This window comes from Aricia agestis, chromosome 8, assembly GCF_905147365.1.
Source record: "Aricia agestis chromosome 8, ilAriAges1.1, whole genome shotgun sequence".
In the NCBI taxonomy this organism is placed as follows: domain Eukaryota; kingdom Metazoa; phylum Arthropoda; class Insecta; order Lepidoptera; family Lycaenidae; genus Aricia; species Aricia agestis.
The window spans coordinates 5,732,693-5,754,077 of NC_056413.1; the positions used below are offsets into that span (position 1 = coordinate 5,732,693).

The following is a 21,385-nucleotide window of genomic DNA, read 5'->3' on the forward strand; positions in this document are numbered from 1 at the left end:
TGTTCCAAATATATTCTGGATATTTTTTGTGATGTTCTTCCATATTAATGTATTTCCTGTATTTAAATGTCAAAAATCACTACAATTCTGTGTTCCGTGAGAATTAAGAAGCGTCTTCGTAACAATAGAAGAGTAGCAATTATTATACCTTACTCGGTACATTTTATAAGAAGATATTATTTACTACCTTTACGTTTATATTACCTTTTGTCTCTTATAAAATATATTTTTTTAATGAAATAAGGGGGCGAACGAGCAAACGGGTCACCTGATGGAAAGCAACTTCCGTCACCCATGGACACTCGCAGCATCGGAAGAGCTGCAAGTGCAGTGCCGGTCTTTTAAGAGGGAATAAGGTAATAGGAGAGGGTAGGGAAGGGAAGGGAAGGGAATAGGGGAGGGTAGGGAAAGGAATAGGGTAGGGGATTGGGCCTTCGGTAAACTCACTCACTCGGCGAAACACAGTGCAAGCGCTGTTTCACGCCGGCTTTCTGTGAGAACGTGGTATTTCTCCGGTCGAGCCGGCCCATTCGTGCCAAAGCACGGCTCTCCCACGTAAATTACCTCATCTAAATCAACATCCTGTGCTTTTTAAGTGAGTGTACAGGCCTCCTGAAAGAAAAAGTAGTAGTACCCAGTCCTACCCAAACTATTTTAATTTTAGGCGGTATTTGAACATTTATAGCCCACTACGGGCAAGTCCGATGGATTTTTACAGTCCTACCGTTAAAGCTTCTAGACTACAGATTTCGAGTAACAAGATCTAGAGTTAGATAATGTATTCTAGTAATGAACCATACCGGTTTTTTTAACTAATTATTTTTACCTACAGGATTCCATTTTATGTAAAGCAAGGGGATTGCGCATCGAATAATAACTGAATTGCGGCGTTGAATGTTAATAAACATGCATTCAGCCAGGATTAAACCCGAGTGCCCGAGTGCCCATTACGCGTCTATATTTATTAAATTAACCAGCTGAAGTTATTATGGGAACATAATAAAGTTCAATAATCTTTAGAATGAAAACTGGTGCAGTAAATTAAAAAAAAATGTTACTAACCCCGAGATAACCCGGTTAAATCTTTTCTACTTATTATGATTCTCAATAGATTTCTTCAGAAATTATTATTAAGCCCGCAAAAAAACCGTGGCGTGAAAGCAGAGGCGGCGTAAGGCGTGGGCGGTATCATGGGCGACCCCCCGGCCCACGGCTTCGCGGTCCTAGCTCACATAAAATTTTGGTCTTGCGCCGCCGCTGCGAGAACATTTTTTTTAAGATGGATTAATATTTGTAGATTTCACACACTACTAGATACTAGTAAGATATTGCCAAAAACTTTTTTTCCGATTCCACAGACATTGCGCGAAAACCGTACCTTATTCCACGATAAAAAACTATTGCATGTCCTTTTCCAGGACTCAAGTATGCAAAATTCTTAATTCAGTTTCTTAGATTTGATATAATATCATAGTTTATGTTATATTTCTTTACAGACCGATAGACACACATTCGCATTTATTAGTATACATTATTCTACATCCGGCGTAATCATCTGGACCATCAATTATGCAATAATGTCAAACAAACCATATTTTGGCACGGAGTACGTCATGGCATGCCAACTCTCGCGCCTACAGTATGCAGATTAGATTGGTAGGTACCCTTATGTGTGGTAGCGAGCTTTCAAAAGCTGATCTCCAAAAACCAGCTAAGTGCGAGTTAGATTCCAGTGTGAAGGGTTTCAGAACGAAATGCTGAAATGTACAAATTAACATTTTGGAAGCTTAGCTTTTTTTTTTATTGTAAAATTGGGGCCGTCTATGGACTGTTCGTCCATATCCTTCTTTTGTTATTTTATTATTTAGATTTTTCGCACCAAGGATAATTGAAATAATATTATAAATTTTAATTAATTGTAGTCCATCACGCCTCACGCCATGGAAACTTTTTTTTTTTAATAAGTCATATAATACATATTAGCTGTTTGACCGAGCTTTGCTCGGTATTCGGTAAAACACGAATAAAATGTATAACTATTATTAAAAGTATATATGTAACAATTCCTTAGTTCAACAAACATACTACAACTTTTTAAAGGGAAACCATCACCTAAAACAACTGGCTTCAATTATGAGTCGACGGGCTCCTACTACTGGGTGGTTCACAAAAAATAACCACTATGGCTATCTAACCTAACCCAATCAAGTCGTATTGGACCAACATTGCTATTAATTATTTAAGAATCATTAATAAATGTATTAACCCATACAATTACAATACAGTACTAAATTTTGATAATTTTTCTTAATTTTTATCAAGAAACCTTGAATTATATAGTTTTAGAATGATAAAATCTGTCACCATATCTCATCATAATTACCAAAAATCTTTGTCGCTAACACAGAAATAGATCAAGATAATATATGTGGTCGCTAAAGAGTAAAGAGCGAGCGCAAAGGAGTGGGTGCGGCGTTAGATGAGGAGGCCCCAACATGTTTTTCAGTAAAACAGAGAAACAAAAAGAAAATAAAGTTAGGCTAAAAATATTTTAGTTGCACGATTTGTCAATTTGTAGACTTGTTTTGATAATAGAAATTTATTTTATTGTGGTGCATGTGGGGTTCGATATCGTTTTTAGAAATTCCGTTGTAAGATTGTCCAATTTGTCATAAGAGTGCAAGTTAGTATTTTTGATAAACAATTTAAATTTTAGTTTTACAAATAATATATCCGATGTATGATCCATATTTTTGGTGGGAATTCGGTTATAAAGGTCTTCTCGTTTTGTATGATGTTTAAGTTTTTTTTGAAGGACATTTTCAGTTAATCAATTGTTTTTTTTGATCAGCATTAGTTTTTCTGGTATGCATTCAGTTAATTAGCGAAGTTAAGGTAGTGTGCTGCAAAATTATTCTGATGTGCGTTTAATAATATCCCATAAATAAATATCTATTTATTGTCTTATAAATAACATAATAATAATATTAATGTTTTGAACGGTGAGGTCCCAGTCGGTGTGGCGGAAGTTTAGCTTTAGCAACAACGTTTAGGAAGATAGATCCTGATTACCGAAAGACGGATAGACTATGAGTCAAGGATAAAGAGTATTTGTATAATATAATTGAGGAGGACTGACGATCTATTGCCCCCGGAAAGTCCTTATAATTTGGTAAGATCGGATCGAAAAGTAAAACCTAAGAATAAAATATATATGTGGTCTTGTAACAGGGATATAAAATACAGCGTATTTAACTCCTTTTTCTTTTCATATGTTGGGAATTTAAAAAAAAAAATACTGGGTATTTTTTGGAATATAACATTACCAAAGCAGAATAACAACAGTTAAATCACATATTAAAGTAAGGACAAATGTAATTAAAAAACAGTTGTTACGTTTAATAACAAGGCTATTTATGTAGAGTCCGGTTAACATGTAACGTAAAAACAGTAATCAAACATCCTAAGCACAACCTCCAACAACCACAAGGTTGTCTAAACATTGACAGATCGTAATATCGTGGTTTCCGACCAAAATGTTTTGGTACGGTTCTCGGTATTTGATAAGACTGGGCGAAAAAGAGATTTTCCATGACTGAATTCAGACCTAATAGTTTTGTAGTAGGTAAAAGGTTTGAAACGAAAGGAAGTTCAACTTTTTTAACTCTTTTATTTTTGACATAATTTATGATATTTAAGTTACATCCCTATTTAATTAGATACTGTTAATCGGTATCAAAATATCATGCCTTCTCTTTTACTAATACGAATATACCTAGTTAGTTTAGGCTTTAGAGTTTAGACTTTAGAGTAACCAAAATTCATTCAAACAACCATTATCTTACCAGTCACTGATGAAAATGATTAAAACAAAATTTCAAGGTCCTGCCAACCTTGGAATTATTTTTTATTTGGGATTTTTAAAGCATTAACTATTTTTTTAAATTTCAGAACTACGCAGCGTCAACTCCCTCGAAGCCACAATCGGCGCCGCCGCACACAACCCTGCAGCGGTCCGTGCGGGCGGCGCCCTCCCGGGTTATCCCCCGGTTCTACTTCCCCAAGGGCCGACCCCCGCCGGGCCACCAGCAGGACCACGCCGTCCACAAGGTCCAGTCCGCCTTCGCCACCTTCCCTAATAGTCAGGTATGTTCTAATTTTGAAATGAGTTCGGTTTTTTTTTTGTGGCCGCTAAACACTATGCTCGGCAGAAGAACTTACACAAAGGTTTCGCGTTTGTTCTCGTGGTTTTCTTACAAACTTAAAAACACGAAAAATCTTATTCAGCCTTAAAATAAGTCTAAGATCTCATTCGTAGAAACTTAATACGTAATACCATTTGAGATGTTAGTTAAATAATAATTAACATACTATGGTGTGTTACAAAATTAATACTAAGACCACAGGTCTCTGATAAGACTAATATGGGCCTGTTTCACCACTTTCTGATAAAGTGCCAAATAGGCTATTCACAACTTTTTGACAGATTTTCCATACTTGATCTGTCAAGTTAATTGGTGGATAGCCTTATCAGAAAGTGGTGAAATAGGCTAGACCTATTTCACCTACTATATTTACTTTATTTTCTGAAACCGATGCAGGATGCCAGCTTTTAAATGCATCGTGCATCGTGTACTTCAGAGAAAGGAATCTTTCGAAGAGTGTACTGCAGTCTGCAACCCTTAATGATGTATGATGAGTGAGGACTTCAGAATAATGTATGGAGTAATTCACGTTCAGTCTGATACTGACTGTACCCCACAAATTATACTATCTGTACCCACTTAATATGGCGGAGGATTACTCTGTGTACAAGATGGCGGGATTCAGTGAACCATGTAATAAAAGAGATTGAAACGTAATCAAATTGAATAGAACGACGTTGCCAAAATACTGAATTTGTATTGCGTAGGCTTAATTGTACCTGCTATGTATGGACTTAACTGGTTGGCCGTTGATTTGGTTCTAAAAGCAAAAGGCTAATAAAAATAATAAATCTGTAGATAATTTTCTTGTACAAAAATGTAGTTAAGGCATAAGAGCGGTTTTAAAAAAAGAATAAAATAATGACTCCTACACAGGAGTCATTATTTTATTCTTTTCACTGCTTATAGTAAGGTTAACTGATACACAATTTTCCCGGTTCTCTGCTAACTTAATTTCAAAAGAAAAACAATTATAACATAAGATATTATCTCCTGTAATAGAAAGACTCCTGTTCTCCAGACTTCAGATTTGTCTGATCTCAAAAAGATTTAGAACATCGCCAGCTTAATGTATTCAACAAGTAACCCTGACTGCTAGCGTCTAAACCTTCGTCCTCGTTGAATAATAAACCAAGTTCAGGCTGAGAAATAAAAAAGGTGTAAAGATTTAATGATATTTGCTGGTTGAAATATTCAACCACACACGAGGTACAGTCGAATTATAGGTATAGGTAGAGTTAACTATAATTAAAACTTATTGCTTAGACTAAGGCTGATAATAAGTGACAAACCAATTCTTTCTCCTTCTTTTTTCTATTGGTGAAATCTGCATTAAAATCCGTAAAGTGGTTTAAAAAACATTAGAGAATAGACAGTGAATTTAAAATGTTGGTATGAAAGTAATAAATACAAAACGGCTTGAAATTAATCTTTTAACACTTATATTTAAATATACAATATATTATTAATCTAATGGTATTTCACATTCAGTCAAATCCACCTACAAGTCTATTTAGTGTTGACTGTTGACTGTAACAAAATCGCAAGGCTTTTCCCTTTCGCATTCGTCAGCATCGCTGCCGCATTGCGTTTTACACGATCTTAAAATTCGATAACTCTCCAAAATCCGTAGCCATCGAACGCAGAAAATCGGATTTACAATTCGCAAAATGCGGCTTTCAGATGATGCTTGATTTGTTTTGATTGTTTTGACTTTTTGATACATTTTGAATCGTGGCATGATGTTTGCGCACGTCTTGTACTTGTGTCTCTCAGTATGTATAGAATATGATAGGTAGGTAGATATGTGTAAATAGTGCTATCCTTCGTGTCGGTAGAAATTGTAAGATGACAGAAGTCTGCACTTTAGTTTCAATTTTAAACCTTATCATTTGCATTTTCGCCGCCGAAGCCATCGAAACTTAGCCCATTGTTTCCAGCAGATCATAGCCAAGTTCGTGACGGATATGATAACTTAAGTTCAATAAATTGAAATTATGCATCGATCTGAGTGAGCGTCTGACCGAAGTGTTGGCAGGGCTCCAAGCGGCTTCTGCTATTCCTGCCTGCTTTAAAATACGATAAAGGATGAAAGGAGACTATTTATGTAACCCGACGCTGAGTTATTAATGCATTAATTTAGTTTGCACATAAATACGTTGGGAATTCTGGTAACAAACACGGTGGCAAGCATGTACGAGTGACAGGACTCAGGAGCCATGGTCCCGTAAAATACTCACCTCATAAATTAATACGGAGTGCATCCTCTCCTATTTTATCAGTCGAAAGGTGTTTTCCTCTCTTGAAGTTCCTTAGTTCCTGATCACAATGTTATGAATGAATTTCTGAATCCGGCACCAAAATAATGAACGTAGGTCGTAGGTGTTTAAGTTTAGGTGCTAGCTGAATTCCAGACTATTGTTATTATAAACTTAGAGTCGCAATCATTTTAAATTCTTAAATATTCTCGGATTGGTATCTTGCCATATTCTTATGGTAAAGCTACAGGTGTGCTGTGTAGGAGGATCCGTAAAATTTTAAAAATATATTCTTCTTAATTATATATGGGCTTTTAACCTACAAAAAACCAAGATGCTTTCATGTTGTATCAGACAAAAATTTACTGAATAACGACGATTTTGATAATTGTTTTATTATTAATTCTAATGATATAACTTGGTTAATCGGACCATAGAAGATGTGAACTCCTCGATTTATATTCAGCAGCTTTGAAGTGCTGAGTACATACTTAATAAGTATATTAAGTATTAGTGTTAAAGTTAAATATAAAGATATCAATAAAGCATCTTAGCTCTCACACAAAATTCATAAGCAGTTTGTACGCGTCTCTTTGCCAGGTTTCTATATTCTCTTCTGTCTAGAAGTACATATTTAAATATTTAACCCAGCAATTAAGAAGGAACAGAAACCGAAAGTAAAACTTTAACCCTCTTACGTATGCCTCTTACTAATAAATTTTGAACAGCATACTTAATTTGTTTGTCAGGCACATTAAAAAAGGTATATTATGACAGATAAATACAGCGAATCTATTGAACATAAACGCTGCGAATAATCTTTATTATAGATTAGGCGGGTATAAAAGTAGATCTAGTAGAAGTCTCCACTCCACTGCCATGCATAACAGGAATATGATTTTTTCAATTATTACTAGATGATGCCAAAATTCATATACCGCGCGGGAACCGTACATTTTCTGGGATGAAAAGTATCACACGTCTTTTCCCGGAACTCAAAGTATCTCCATACCGAGCAAAATCGGTCCAGTGGTTTGTTCGCGAAGAGGTAACAGGTAGACAGACAGACGGACACTTTCACATTTATAATATTAGTAAGGAAGTATGGATTATCTGACCGTAAGTTCCAAAAGGTTTAAAAACTCTGCCGTCATGAAGGGCTTGTCTACTTAGCGTATAACGGCGCTACAAAGGTTCAATTTCGCCTCGTCAGAACAAGAGAAGCGTCTCAGTGTCTCCTTTAGGACAAGGACGTGATTTCAACTTGGTATTTTTGTGTTGATTGCAAGTAGGCTTTTCTTTGAAGCTTGAAAGTTCTTAATATTTGGTAAAAAGATATTTGATACTAATATAGGCTTTGAAGTTCGAAAGTTCTTCTAAAGGCTTTAATGTTTTTTACAAAGAGATTTGAAAATGAGGTAGGGATTTAATAGGATAAGGGATTTTTGTTAAGGATAGCCTAATTTAAAAAAACGGGCAAATGGCCCACCACACATTCCCACCACTGCAACTCCTGTGTCGCCAGGATCAACAGTGGTAACCAACCACGAAAACCCTTTGATATGATCTCAGGGATGCCCGAGGGACAAGCTAAATCTGTCTTGGGCAAGGAAATTAATCAGAAGAAATTTAGGAGGAGTATGAGATAATTTCCCTCCCCAAGCAAAGCGGGAGACAGCCAAATTGTAATGACATTGATGTTCGAACAATGGGGGAAGCACCACGGGAAAAAAAAATTATATTTAATACAAGGATAGCCTAATAGGACATAATATGTCCTATGCCTTTAGCGTAAAAACATTGCAGTAATATTATTACTTACTGCAATGTTTTCACGCTAAAGGCAGTAAGTACCAGCTTAGAAAGTACTAAACAAAAAGTTTTCTTCGACTTTTGACAACTTTTCTGTCAATATTCGATATGTCTGTCAATATTCTGTCAATATGATTAGATTATGGGATTATGCCCCCCCCCCCCTGCCCCCCCCCCCCCCCCCCCCTCGGTACGCCCATGCTAGTATGTACTTAGGCACAGAGTGTAGTCTAAGCGGGCAATAGTTCGGAACAGAAGCTCTGCAATATCTACTTATTCCATTGTGCACGAACTTGATACTTAAGTTTAGACAATAGAAGTGACATTTACAATGTAGGTATACTATTACCTAAGTATTCAATACTAGATGACGGCTGCAGTTGCGGCCAAAGTTCGTATAACGCGCGGAAACCTTAAAAAATTTCTAGATAAAAAGCATTCTATGTCCTTTCCCGGGACTCAAAGTATCTCCGTACCTTTTAGCAATATCGGTTTAGCGGTTAAAGGGGGGGGGGGGGAGGCCTTCGGTTCGCACTCCTAGAGGGTGCAGGTTCGAACGGGTGGAGGCGTGTACCTATGAGACATTTTCTGATCTCAAGTACATAATACGGACGGACGCTCGTACAGTGAAGGAAAACATCGTGAGGGAACCCGCACATACTTGGTCCCAGACGTATTGACTAGTTCTTTCCTCTGGACTAGGCCGACTATGATACGAGAATGCCGTATGCGCTTGGGCAACCATACGGACATTTAAAAATACTGTATTTAAATCATCCAAAATGGTTGTAAAGGCCTAGTTTAGTCGGATGAAAACGGATGATCCTAGTACGTTCTTATAATGAAGCCCCTAAAACTTGACGTTATTAAATTATTAAGAAACTTACTTTAAATCTGTTCCTTTAAGCGTAACTTTATGAAACTTAATACAAGTTTCATCTTCTAATAAGTTAAAACGTTTGATATTTATGTTAAAAGGAAGGTTAATTCAATTCGTTAGCTGAAGATGAGAGGTAATGAGATTAGTTCTAGCCCAGTTAACCTAATTTGTGACTCCACGTGGACTAGATTCAGACACTGTAGTTTGTTTGACAAAATAACTCGATAGGGAGTTAAACTCTTATATCTTTAAACGAGCAACTCTACATATTATATATACGAGGGCTGCTATTTATATATCCGGAACTGGCCACTTACAAGAACAATATTTAAAAAGTAATTACAACATTTGAAAATTGAACTCTTTGGTTGAAGAATACATTTTGTTTCATGTGACTGTCAATTATTTTTCCATTGTGGCGTCATTTTGAAAATTGTGTGTCTTCATTTGCCATGGATTTAACGCGTGAACATTTTCGTGCAATGATTTACTACGATTTTCGGCGTGGGCTAAATCAACAACAGTGCTTTATTCAACTCATCGCAACTTTTGGAGATGAAGCACCATCAAAAACCACTGTTTATCACTGGTACAGTGAGTTTAATCGTGGGCGGTCTATGCTCACGGATGAAAATAAAGAAGGTCGCCCAAAAACAGCTGTTGTCCCACAAAATATAGATGCTGTGCGGGAACTAATAATGCGTGATCGTCATGTTACATATCGCGAGATAGAGGCGTCCTTAGGCATAAGTATGACGAGCATACATAAGATATTACACGAACATTTGGCTGTAAAAAAAATATGTTCGCGTTGGATTCCGCACAACTTGACAATCGATCAAAAACGGGCTCGTGTCGATTGGTGCAAAAAAATGATAAAAAAATACAACCGTGGTACGTCAAAAGCCGTTTATAATATCTACACAGGTGATGAATCTTGGATCTATGCATATGACCCCGAAACTAAACAACAGTCAACGGTGTGGGTGTTCCAAGATGAGCCGAAACCAACAAAAGTTACTCGTGCAAAAAGTACTTTGAAGCAAATGGTCGCCTGTTTTTTTGGAATTAATGGACATGTGGCTACAGTGCCATTAGAGAATCGTAAAACGGTTAATTCTGAATGGTATACGACCATTTGTTTACCAGAAGTCTTTGAAGAAATAAGAAAAGACAACCGACAACGCAGAATCATATTACATCACGACAATGCTAGCTGTCACACCTCAGCTGAAACAACTCAGTTTTTGGAGGGTCAAAAGATCGAATTGACTGGTCATCCGCCGTACAGCCCTGATTTGGCACCTAACGATTTCTTTTTATTTCCATACGCGAATAACAAATTACGTGGTCAACGTTTTTCGAGCCGCGAAGAGGCTGTTGATGCGTTCAAAATGCACGTTTTGGAGATACCTCAATCAGAATGGAAAAAGTGCTATGAAAATTGGTTCCAGCGTATGCAAAAGTGTGTCGATCATCGCGGCGAATATTTTGAAAAGCAATAAAACCATATTAAATGATATATGTTTGTTTCTTTTTTTAATTCCGGATACATAAATAGCAGCCCTCGTAATTGGAATCTCGGAATCGGCTTCAACGATTTTCATGAAATTTAGTAGGTATATTAGGGGGTTTCGGGGGCGATAAATCGATCTAGCTAGGAATAATTTTTAGAAAATGTCATTTTCATCGAATACCGAGCAAAGATCGGTCAAATAGCTAGTAATACCTAATATGAGGCAAATAAATATGTTTGTCTGTTACGCTTTACGCTTAAACTACTATCAAGCGATTTTAATTTTGTTTTCAGAAATTTTGAGTCCTGGAAAATTAATGTTTACTTATATCCGGTAGAAATGTACAGTTTTCGCGACAAACGAATTTTGTCACAAAGAGCAAAATGCAGACAACATCTCGTACACCTATTAAAAGCGTTTTGTCTCCACTTAAAAAAAAGAAAAAATATGTTTACAAACGAAAGTATGGTAACTTAGAAAACGTAAAAACTAAAAATATAAGTTTCGGGAAAAGGCAATTATGGCCGCTTTAAGAACTTATCTATGGTGTATTTGTATTTAATAAACACAAATATACCATACTCTTTGAAATATACAGAATAAGTACTCAGTATCAGAGGACAATACGAGGATATTGTAATTTTATCACAACAATAAAATAATCCGTGCGAACATTCTCACATACCTACATCTTGAGATTAAAGTGACAAAAACGCCATTAAATGTATTTTGAAATCAGAGAAGTAATATACGATGCTATTTGTTAGATATGACGTGGGAGAGCCATGCTCCGGCACGAATGGGCCGCCTCGACCGGAGAAATACCACGTTCTCACAGAAAACCGGCGTGAAACAGCGCTAGCGCTGTGGTTCGCCGAGTGAGTGAGTTTACTGGAGGCCCAATCCCCTACCCTATTCCCTTCCCTACCCTCCCCTATTCCCTTCCCATCCCTACCCTCCCCTATTACCCTATTCCCTCTTAAAAGGCCGGCAACGCACCTGCAGCTCTTCTGATGCTGCGATGCGAGTGTCCATGGGCGACGGAAGTTGCTTTCCATCAGGTGACCCGTTTGCTCGTTTGCCCCCTTATTTCATAAAAAAATATATATAAAATCTTGCTCTTGGCGGTTTGCATTCTTTTCATCTTTGTACAGTAATTGGTGCAGAAATGGCCGGTGTTAAAGTTATCATTAAAAATCACCACTCGGTGATTTTTAATGATAACTTTGTTTTAATTTAATGACAATTTTGACATAACTCCGTATTTATATTTTCAGTCAAACTTTTTATTACATTATCCATTTTAATAGATTTTAATTATTATAAAGTCTCTGAGTGCAGACTTAAGATTTTTAAGTCTTTTTAGGGTTCCGTACCCAAAAGGTAAAAACGGGACCCTATTAATAAGACTTCGATGTCTGTCTGTCTGTCTGTCCGTCTGTCTGTCCGTCTGTCTGTCTCCAGGCTGTATCTCGAGAACCGCTATAGCTAGATTTCTGAAACCTGTTGCTACTAAATTATAATAAAATAAATTGAAATAAAATAAATATTTAAGGTAGCCCCTTACAACAAACACATGTTTTACCTATTTTAGCTCCATAATGGTACGGAACCTTTCGTGCGCAAGTCCGACTTGCACTTGGCCGATTTTTAACCGACTTCCAAAAAACGAGGAGGTTATAATATATGTGTGTGGATATATTTTTTTTATATTTGTATGTTCGACCACTACTCCACCGTTTGTGAACCGATTTTCAAAATTTTTATTTTGTTATATTAGGTTTCACTCCAATTTGGTCCCATTTTCACAAAAGTGGTGATCTGATGATGGGATCCATGAGTAATCGAGGGAACTCCTCAAAATTTATATGGAAACATATGATGATTTTGATTTTATGAGAAGCATCCTAAGCATATGCTACCAAAACGCAAGATTTTGCACCAAGGTAGACTATGGTTCCGAAGATACTAAGAGAACTCCGGATTTCTTATAGATACAAGTTTGGGGTTTTAGGCGTTGTTTTAAGAACTGAAAGCATATGCTACTATGCAAATTACATGCATCATCATCATCATCATCACTACCATGTCAGGGTCACCAATGTCACAACTGGTTGTATATGGATACCATATACACACAACACCATAAAATATCATCAGTCATCACGTTATGTCCTTATTTATTTGGTATATTTCAAAGCGATTTTAATATAAAAAAATATAATTAATGTTGTTTCATAATGTTGTTTCAAAATACATAATATTTCAAGTACCACAAAATTGAACATAAGTAACAAATTCAACCTTTATTCCAGAGCGTAAGGCACACATTTGGCTTGGACTGAAGGAAACGGGGCACTATGGAAAAAATACTTAAAAAAATTTTTCGTCAAAATTTTAACCTCTTATAACCACCCTTATTGAATATACCAATCGATAGGGGGCGCCAAGGGAAGCAAAAAAGCTCAGATAAACTTTTCTCAAAAATCAACCCCTGTCGAAAGACAGGCCGAAATGTGACCCTCGTTAGCACGGAGAAAATACTTAAAAAAATTTGGACGAAAAAATTCAACCTCTTATAACCACCCCTTTTGAATACACCAAACTTTTCTCAAAAATCAACCCCCGGCCAGATACAGGCCGATATACGAACCTCGTTAGTATGGCGAAAATACTTAGAAAAATTTTGACGACAAAAATACAACCCCTATGACCACCCCTTTTTATTATACCAATCGATAGGGGGCGCCAAGGGAAGCAAAAAAGCTCAGATAAACTTTTCTCAAAAATCACGATGTTGGTGACATGGGTTAAGGAGGATTGTTTTGGGTGAGAAAAACTCCTACTTACCGTTTCCACCGCCAGTAAACTCTCCGTTTAGAAGAAATTCGCATTTGAGATTTTCGTAATCTTCAGATAAGATCATCTGTTTTCTGATGTTTACGAAGTATTTTTAAGGCATCTCAAGGCTGTGATGAGTGAGTGGGTCTTACTTAACTACTCAGCCACGGATACCGAAGGGGGGGGGACGGGGGGGCGCAGCCCCCCGCCAAAACAAAAACAAACACAATCTAGAAAGTCCAAAAGTAGGTTAGGTTAGGTTGGAACTTAGACCACAACACCCAGATATAGGAGCCCGCGTAGCGGGGCTCCGTCGACTTTCTTTTGTAGTAGTTTGTCAAATAAATTGGGGTAGGTTTGTAAACATTTACGAAGATTAAGATAATATTAAGGGGTTGAAGTATTTTCTTACGCCATGGTTAGTAGGTAACTAAAAAGAGTGAAATTATTATTTTTAACAAAAAATTAAAACCGACTTCCAAGGTAAAAACAATAATAACATCCTTATAATATGAACTAAAAAGTATTAAATAATTTTTCTTATCTAATAGTGCCTTTTTCCGAATTCGGCTAAGCCTCAACTATTTCTGTACTCAATCTTCATAATTTTGAAGTCGATGCCAGTTCCAAAAGTTTCAAATATTCTCTCAGAGAACTAAAGATTCAGCTATCTGGTACCGACTTCAAAATGATGAAGATTGAGTACAGAAATAGTTGAGGTTTAGCCGAATTCGGAAAAAGGCACTATTAGATAGGAAAAATTATTTAATACTTTTTAGTTCATATTATAAGGATGTTATTATTGTTTTTATCTTGGAAGTCGGTTTTAATTTTTTGTTAATTTATGACTAGTTCTCGAGTATCTGAGTTTCTTTCTTTCTTGGTTCATACTCGTATAAGACGTTTTTGAACTTGTAAGGATGGCAAGAATTAAGGCGCAAAATATTTAATAGTAAATAAACATGTTAAACAGAAACCTAATCTTAAATCTTTAAACGAGCAATTCTTGTATATATTTGGAATCTGGGAATCGACTCCAACGATTTTCATGAAATTTAGTATATAGGGGGTTTCGGGGCGATAAATCGATCTAGCCAGATTTTTAGAAAATATCATTTTATTCGTATTTTATCGAATACCGAGCAAAGCTCGGTCAAATAGCTAGTATTTATTTAACAAATCAATTTGAACTAAATGAACTCGACTAATTAAATATTATGTCATCTTGACCTTGTACAGTACAAACATCTACCTGCAGTGGACTTATGAAATAAACTGCTAATTTATTCCAACAAACGTTTACCTAGTTAAAATAACACGTAAAGTCGGCGGTACAATCGTAAAAGGATGTTTTATACGATAAGATGATAGTAGGGTTGTATATTATATCTAATGCCCTAGCTCTCTGGTTTCGGAGATGGTGGCCATTTTCATAGAAACCAGGCACTACTAATATATATTATATTGTGTGACCAAGCTTACGTAGAGGGATTTTATAGAGTTCAAGCGTGTGAGCAGTACGCACTACACAAGAGCACTGTCTCTTTCTTTACTCTCATAAGTCATAACCCAGTGGGACGGGTGAGTGATGACCGATACGACTAGCGCTCTCGCTAGTCGTATCGGTCATCTCTATCGGACGCGGGACTGACTTTTTACATGCCCAACCGACGGGTAGATCAGTTTTGTCAATCAGCCTGAATAGTCCAAACTTAAAACTAGCATTTTTAACGCCAAAATCGAACTCACTAGCAAAGAGCCACGCTGTAAACCCCTGTAGCTCTACCATGAGTTTAAAGCTATAGTATTTATCGATACTCGATAGCGACTACGTAAATATTTAGTATGGCGATTTTAGTTCCGCAAGTAACCGCTAGAGGCGCCGTAAAATTTGTCATACTAAAAATTTACGGTAGTCGGTATCGAGTATCGAAAAATACTACAGCTTTAAACTCATGGTAGAGCTACTGGACTATTGAGATTGGAGGCGTTATACACGATGATGATAATTTATAAAGAAACATTCCAAACACAGAACCATTTGTATTATGTGCCAACTGCCAACTTTAATGCGTTAAGAAAGACTCTGTAAATGATAGCGGCTCTTTAAATGTTGAGAAAGGATTAACAAAAGACGAATTAATTAGGGATTCTCCAACAGCATCCATTACTCAGCCGTCAGTCTTTGTCGCCTTTTAGTACCTAGGCTCGAGCTGACCTTACATCATACGACATGTCGGATGTTTAAATCTTATAATAAAGACCCCTTATTTACTTAATTTCTAAAGGGGAATCGAGAAGCAAAGCTTCATATAAATTTTCAAAAATGTAAAAAAATTGAAATTATGTGCTACGTTGTTTCAATTTTAATCAAAATTATTACACAAAGGATAATATTATGCTAAATAATTATTTTACTTGTCTATCAAGCGCTTTTCAATTTAATAGACAACTGACAAGGACAAAACATTGCATAGATTAATTAATTAATAAGATTACTGATTACGTAAGACTGTTAAAGTTAATGCTCGAATTAGTATCATGTTACCTCTTTCTTTTTTTATATGAATGAAAGAGAAGGCATTACATTTAACAAGCTGTTAACACTAGCAGATGTTGGTGAAATTAGGCCTAAATATTACAAATATCGTATCGAAGTCGTATCGTCATCGCTTCGTCGCGGTTTGAAGATGCTTGTTTTGCGTCTACGACCTCATTCCTCTCCATCCATATATAGGTCGCACATGACTTAAAAAAAGATTAAGAGTGACGATAATGACCTATATTATGTAAATTGATACTTTCCCGATAGAATTAAATTTCTATCAGCTTTATTTCAATAACCTTTCAGCATAATATCGATTACTTTAAAGAGCTCTTCAGTTCTAGGTCGTTTCGGTGTAAAATATGAATGAGACTATCCGATCCGCATGCATCAAAAATTTAAACGCTGAGCTGAGAGCAGGTGAACTTTGACTTTGACGCGGACGATTAAATTTTTATTAATTTCTTTTAGCGACGCTGCAGGAAGCGAAATGCAAATTTCGAAATTTATTAGCTTGAGAAATTACGAGGAATAATTCCGGAAAACTACAATTTTAGAAGTTTGAGAGGAATAAGAAAATATTATGTACTGCCTACACAAGTCAATGTTTTTTACTTACTAATAAGTATTAGTTATAGTCTGACCACCGATCACGTAGAGGCTTTTTAACCGACTTCCAAAAAGGACGAGGTTATTAGTATTATGGTTTAGACTATCTGAATCGATTTTTTTTCTCACTTACGAATATTAGCTGTCTCGCTTCCACAGAGTGTGAGGAGCGCGATAGCGATATTTGTATCAAAAACTAATATAATATTATATATTATAGAGCTGTAACAATAGCTCAATTTGTCTTCTAAAAAATGGAGAATCTTATTTATTTAAGTGTTTACGTAGTACAAAGTTCTCTTAAAGGTCATCTAACACTGCGTTTATGACTCGTCCAACACAAATATCGGAATCTCTGACCATAAATCATAAAGCATTATTCGCTCGCCGGAGAGGCAATAAAGATTTTCACAGAGGATATTTGTTATTGAGGTTATGACGTCACATTTTCATATCCGAGGTTTCCAAGAAAAATGTTGAGACTTTATAAAATTCACAACTAGTTTGTAGGGTTTATTAAACAAACTCTACAATTGTAATAATTCGTTAACTTTAATAAGATTTAAGGCTGCAGTCCTACGTCTTAGGTTATTGAAGAAATGATAAGGATTGGATTGTTATTGCAAAAATATGGTTACTACGTAACTAATAAGTCATTATTATACTCGAAGAAAAATAAACATTTGACCTATTAATATTTCGCATAGAACTGAAAATTGGTAGAGACGTTAAATACACAAAGGTCCCTCGACATCCTCCTTGTTATAACTATTTTATTCAAGGTCAAATGTGCGAAATTGATGTTTTTCCCGTTTTTCTAGAAAACTGTATATTTTATCGTAAAAGAATATATATTCTGTGGTAAAAGTAAGTTACACAAAGTTGTAGATCATTACGAGTTGTTTTGTGTCTAAATTGTCTGGGCTATTTGTAGAAGTCGTCTGTACATTCTAGGTATAGAAACGAGGAACTTTACAGTAGATTTTTCCAGGTTGCTGTTCTGTTTCGATATTTTTCCGCACAATTTGCAAACCTGTAAATATGGCTGCCCCACACCCTTAGGGTTTGAATGACAGCGAAACGGGGCCAGTGCGACAGATCGACGATCGAGATACCAGCCGCACCCACTAACGAGATTCCTTAAAACACAAATATCTAGCTGACATAGAAAGATATCCTCTGAGTTCTAATAATACTGAATCAAGGTGATTTCAGCCAAGGGGCCAGGGCCCAGGAAGCTATAAAAAACCGGCCAAATTAAATCTCGCATGTAGAGTTCAGTACAACAATACATTGCGAATATTTTAAGCTGTGCATACATTTTTTTAGCCTCCAGTCTTCATCTCGGCATAGGCCATAGGCCGGTGACTGACGACTCGTGAGTCGTGAGTCGTGACGTAGAGTAACAAAACTTCACAAAATGCCACAAATTTACGTTGTAGAGTCCAGAAAACTATAATAAACAACCATATCACGTAGAAAAGTCTAAGCGGGTATTCCGTTTTTAGGGTTCCGTACCCTAAGGGTAAAAACGGGACCCTATTACTGAGACTTCGATGTCTGTCCGTTTGTCTGTCCGTCTGGCTGTCTGTCTGTCTCTAGGCTGTATCTCAAGAACCGCTATAGCTAGACTTCTGAAATTTTCACAGATTGTGTATTTCTATTGCCGCTATAACAACAAATTAATACTAAAAATAAAATAAATATTATGCTCCCATACAACAAACGTAATTTTTTGGCCTTTTTTGCTCGTAATCAATAATGGCAACTGCTAGGCACTTGAAATTTTCACAGCAACCTTAATTATATTTGTACTTTAATAATTAATAATAATATTGAAATAAAATAAATATTTAGGGGGCTCCCATACAAAAAACACAATTTTTGCCTACTTTCGCTCTATAAAACGGTACGAAACCCTTCGTGCGCGAGTCCGACACGCACTTGGCCGGTTTTTTAATACATAGACTAGACTTAACAAACAACAAAACGCTAATAGGTAACTATTATAAATATTAAATATGTCTGTCTGTTACCTCTAAACAACGTAACGGCATAAAGATACATTGAGTTCTTGGAAAATGAATAAGGGGCGAATCAGCATACATTTAGACCCGGAAGTGAACGTAGGAAAATAGGAAAATGTGGATCTTGCTCCGTAAGCGAATTTCTGTGCAATCGAATTTGTTTCCAATTAAAATTAATAATTAAATACGCGAATAGGAATGAGCCGTCCACACAGGAATTCCAAAGTTCAGTCTAGGGCTGCCTAAAACGATATTTCTCGTAATGGATGACTTCCGTATTGCACAACAAAGGGCGCGGGTTGTCTGTCAAACGGTGCCCTATCTATAAATAGGGCCACTCGTGACCTACTTACCGCCGGTCGATGACCTCGGCGACTTTAGGGAAGAAAGAGACACGCGAATGACAGAGAAAGATGATGTTTTCGTAAAGACGGAAAAGTTTGGAAAACGTGATAAATATAACGTATATGTATTAAGCATTATGATGTCATACAATAATTTCCATAGTTTTATTCCTACACTTTGGGATATTGAAAGATGCATAGTAAATATTATGACAGAGAAGGAAGATTTTTTTGTATGCGGAAGCCGGAAAAATATTGGAAAATATTGGGAAAATCTATTATTGTTTATTAGTGATTTATATGTTATGCTTAAATGGATTAAATAAACATTCATTCTTTGTTCAACGAAGTAAAGTAGTTATTTCTCCGAGTTTAATAGACAAAGAAATAAAATATGTTTAAATAATGTGGTCTGTTATGTGAGCGCAATGTATAAAATAATAATAAATCGTTTTAACTGTTCCTAGATACTTACTAGAGTTTTTCTAAATAAGGCCAGGCTACTACAAGTTTGCTTAATGCTTATGTATTTAACATGTTATTATGGATAAGTTCAATCACTTTATGTAACAACAATTAATCTACTCAATCTTTATGGACTTTCTGAACTTTTAAAACACGTCAACATGTTTCTGTGTTTTCAAAGAGTTTAATATTTTACAGAAAGTAGGTACTTAAGTATTATACAATTGACAACGGAAAAATACTTACTACTATAACCAGCTGATCGCAAACGTTGTTTAGCGATTTATGTTATTTTGGATATGAAAAATTAAGATGTTGGCGGTGATTCTCAGACCTACAGGATAAGAATACTAAATTTCTAAGAAATCGGTCCAGCCATTTCGGAACCGTTTGCCAACTAAAAAACAAACCGCGAGCCGAAAATTTTGTAAAAATTGTAATTACATATTAAGTACTTAAATTGTATCAAATCAGTACAAAAAAAGCGAGAAATATTATTAACATGTAATTAAATCTATCAAAATAATCATTTGATGTGGATATTCTTTGAAAATAATAAGCCGTAGACCGTAGTTTTATAAAAATGTGACACTCCCATTCGATTTTCAAATCTGACATCTTCATTCTACCCACCTCTATTCCTAAAACTAGGTACCTTCACTCTTTTGTTGCAGGTGACGCGGGAGAACTTCAAGCACATAGTGAAGGCGTGCGAGTGCCCGCTGTACTGGAAGATGCCGCTGTTCCTGGCGACGCAGCAGAACCTGCATGCTGCTGTCGATGGACACAAGTTCATAGATTTTTGGAGAGAGTGAGTGTTATATCTTTTTTTTTCTTACACTGACAGCTACAGCGAAATACACTCCGTGTTTTGCAATAGGTATATCGCACTGTTGGTTGTGTATTCCGCGTATCCCGTGGCTCTGCCTAAAGCGGAAGAGCAGGAACACCGTTGGGGTTTTAGTGGGTATGCCCGGGTGCGGCCCTCCGCCCCCAGGGAGTCCCACATACCCCGGTGGCCCTCCCCAGACCGCCGGGGATGCGTAAATGCATTTTCCCAATAAAAGAAAAAGTATATCGCACTGTAATTATAATATGCATGTTTTAATAGAAATAGAAGGGAAATGAGTAAAATTGCCTTATATTGTCGAGGTGCCCAGCAACGCTTTTAGAAGAGAGTACCTACCAGGAGAGTGCTAAAAAGGTGCTTGGACATATTAACTCTTTTGCTAGTATAAAATTAACACACGGAGATTTACTAGAGTAATTTTTATAAGGCATAAGAAAACATGCAGAAAACAGCGCACTTTAGGAGCTTCCGCATATTATGATCCATTTATTCTAAGATTTTTACGAAAGTTTTAGTTATCTACACGACCACAAGGCTTTATGCGTAGATAACCACTACGAAAGTAGTGGTTATCTACGCAATAATATATTATATACTTACTTAATTTACACATTATATTTATAATTAATTTTATAATTATTACAAAAGTGTGTTTGTGTCCCTGTTTGTCTTTCACCTGTACTAGGACATTATTTCATTAACATAGCGCCAACAAATAAAATTATGCTAAAAATATGTAACTATGTTGTGTATTTAAAATAATTTAGTAATGGCCAGTTAACTATTTTCCACACCATAAATTCTGTAGAACTTACAGTTTTTATAACATATTTTAGTTTATTATAAAAAATGTAATATATTTAAACTGAAGTTTTTATGTAATTCTTAACTGTAACTACAATGGCATTGACTGGATTGTTTTATAAAATTAATTTAATCAAAACCACATCAAAACAAAATTCCGCTTCCATTGAAAAATCATGCAAAATCACAATATACAAGGTGTAACAAAACTAAGTGATAATACTGTTC

The 21,385-nt window shown here is 36.1% G+C and overlaps 1 protein-coding gene across 2 annotated transcripts in view; it reads left to right on the top strand.

The window, feature by feature from the left end:
- LOC121729944 (serine/threonine-protein phosphatase 2A regulatory subunit B'' subunit beta-like) overlaps positions 1-21,385 on the top strand; it is a 94,264-nt gene that overhangs the window by 64,724 nt on the left and 8,155 nt on the right. For both annotated transcript variants that reach the window (XM_042118684.1, XM_042118685.1), the window contains exons 2-3: positions 3,952-4,146; positions 20,178-20,314. In XM_042118684.1, coding sequence (XP_041974618.1) covers positions 3,952-4,146; positions 20,178-20,314 — 332 coding nt within the window. The remainder of the gene's footprint in view (positions 1-3,951; positions 4,147-20,177; positions 20,315-21,385) is intronic.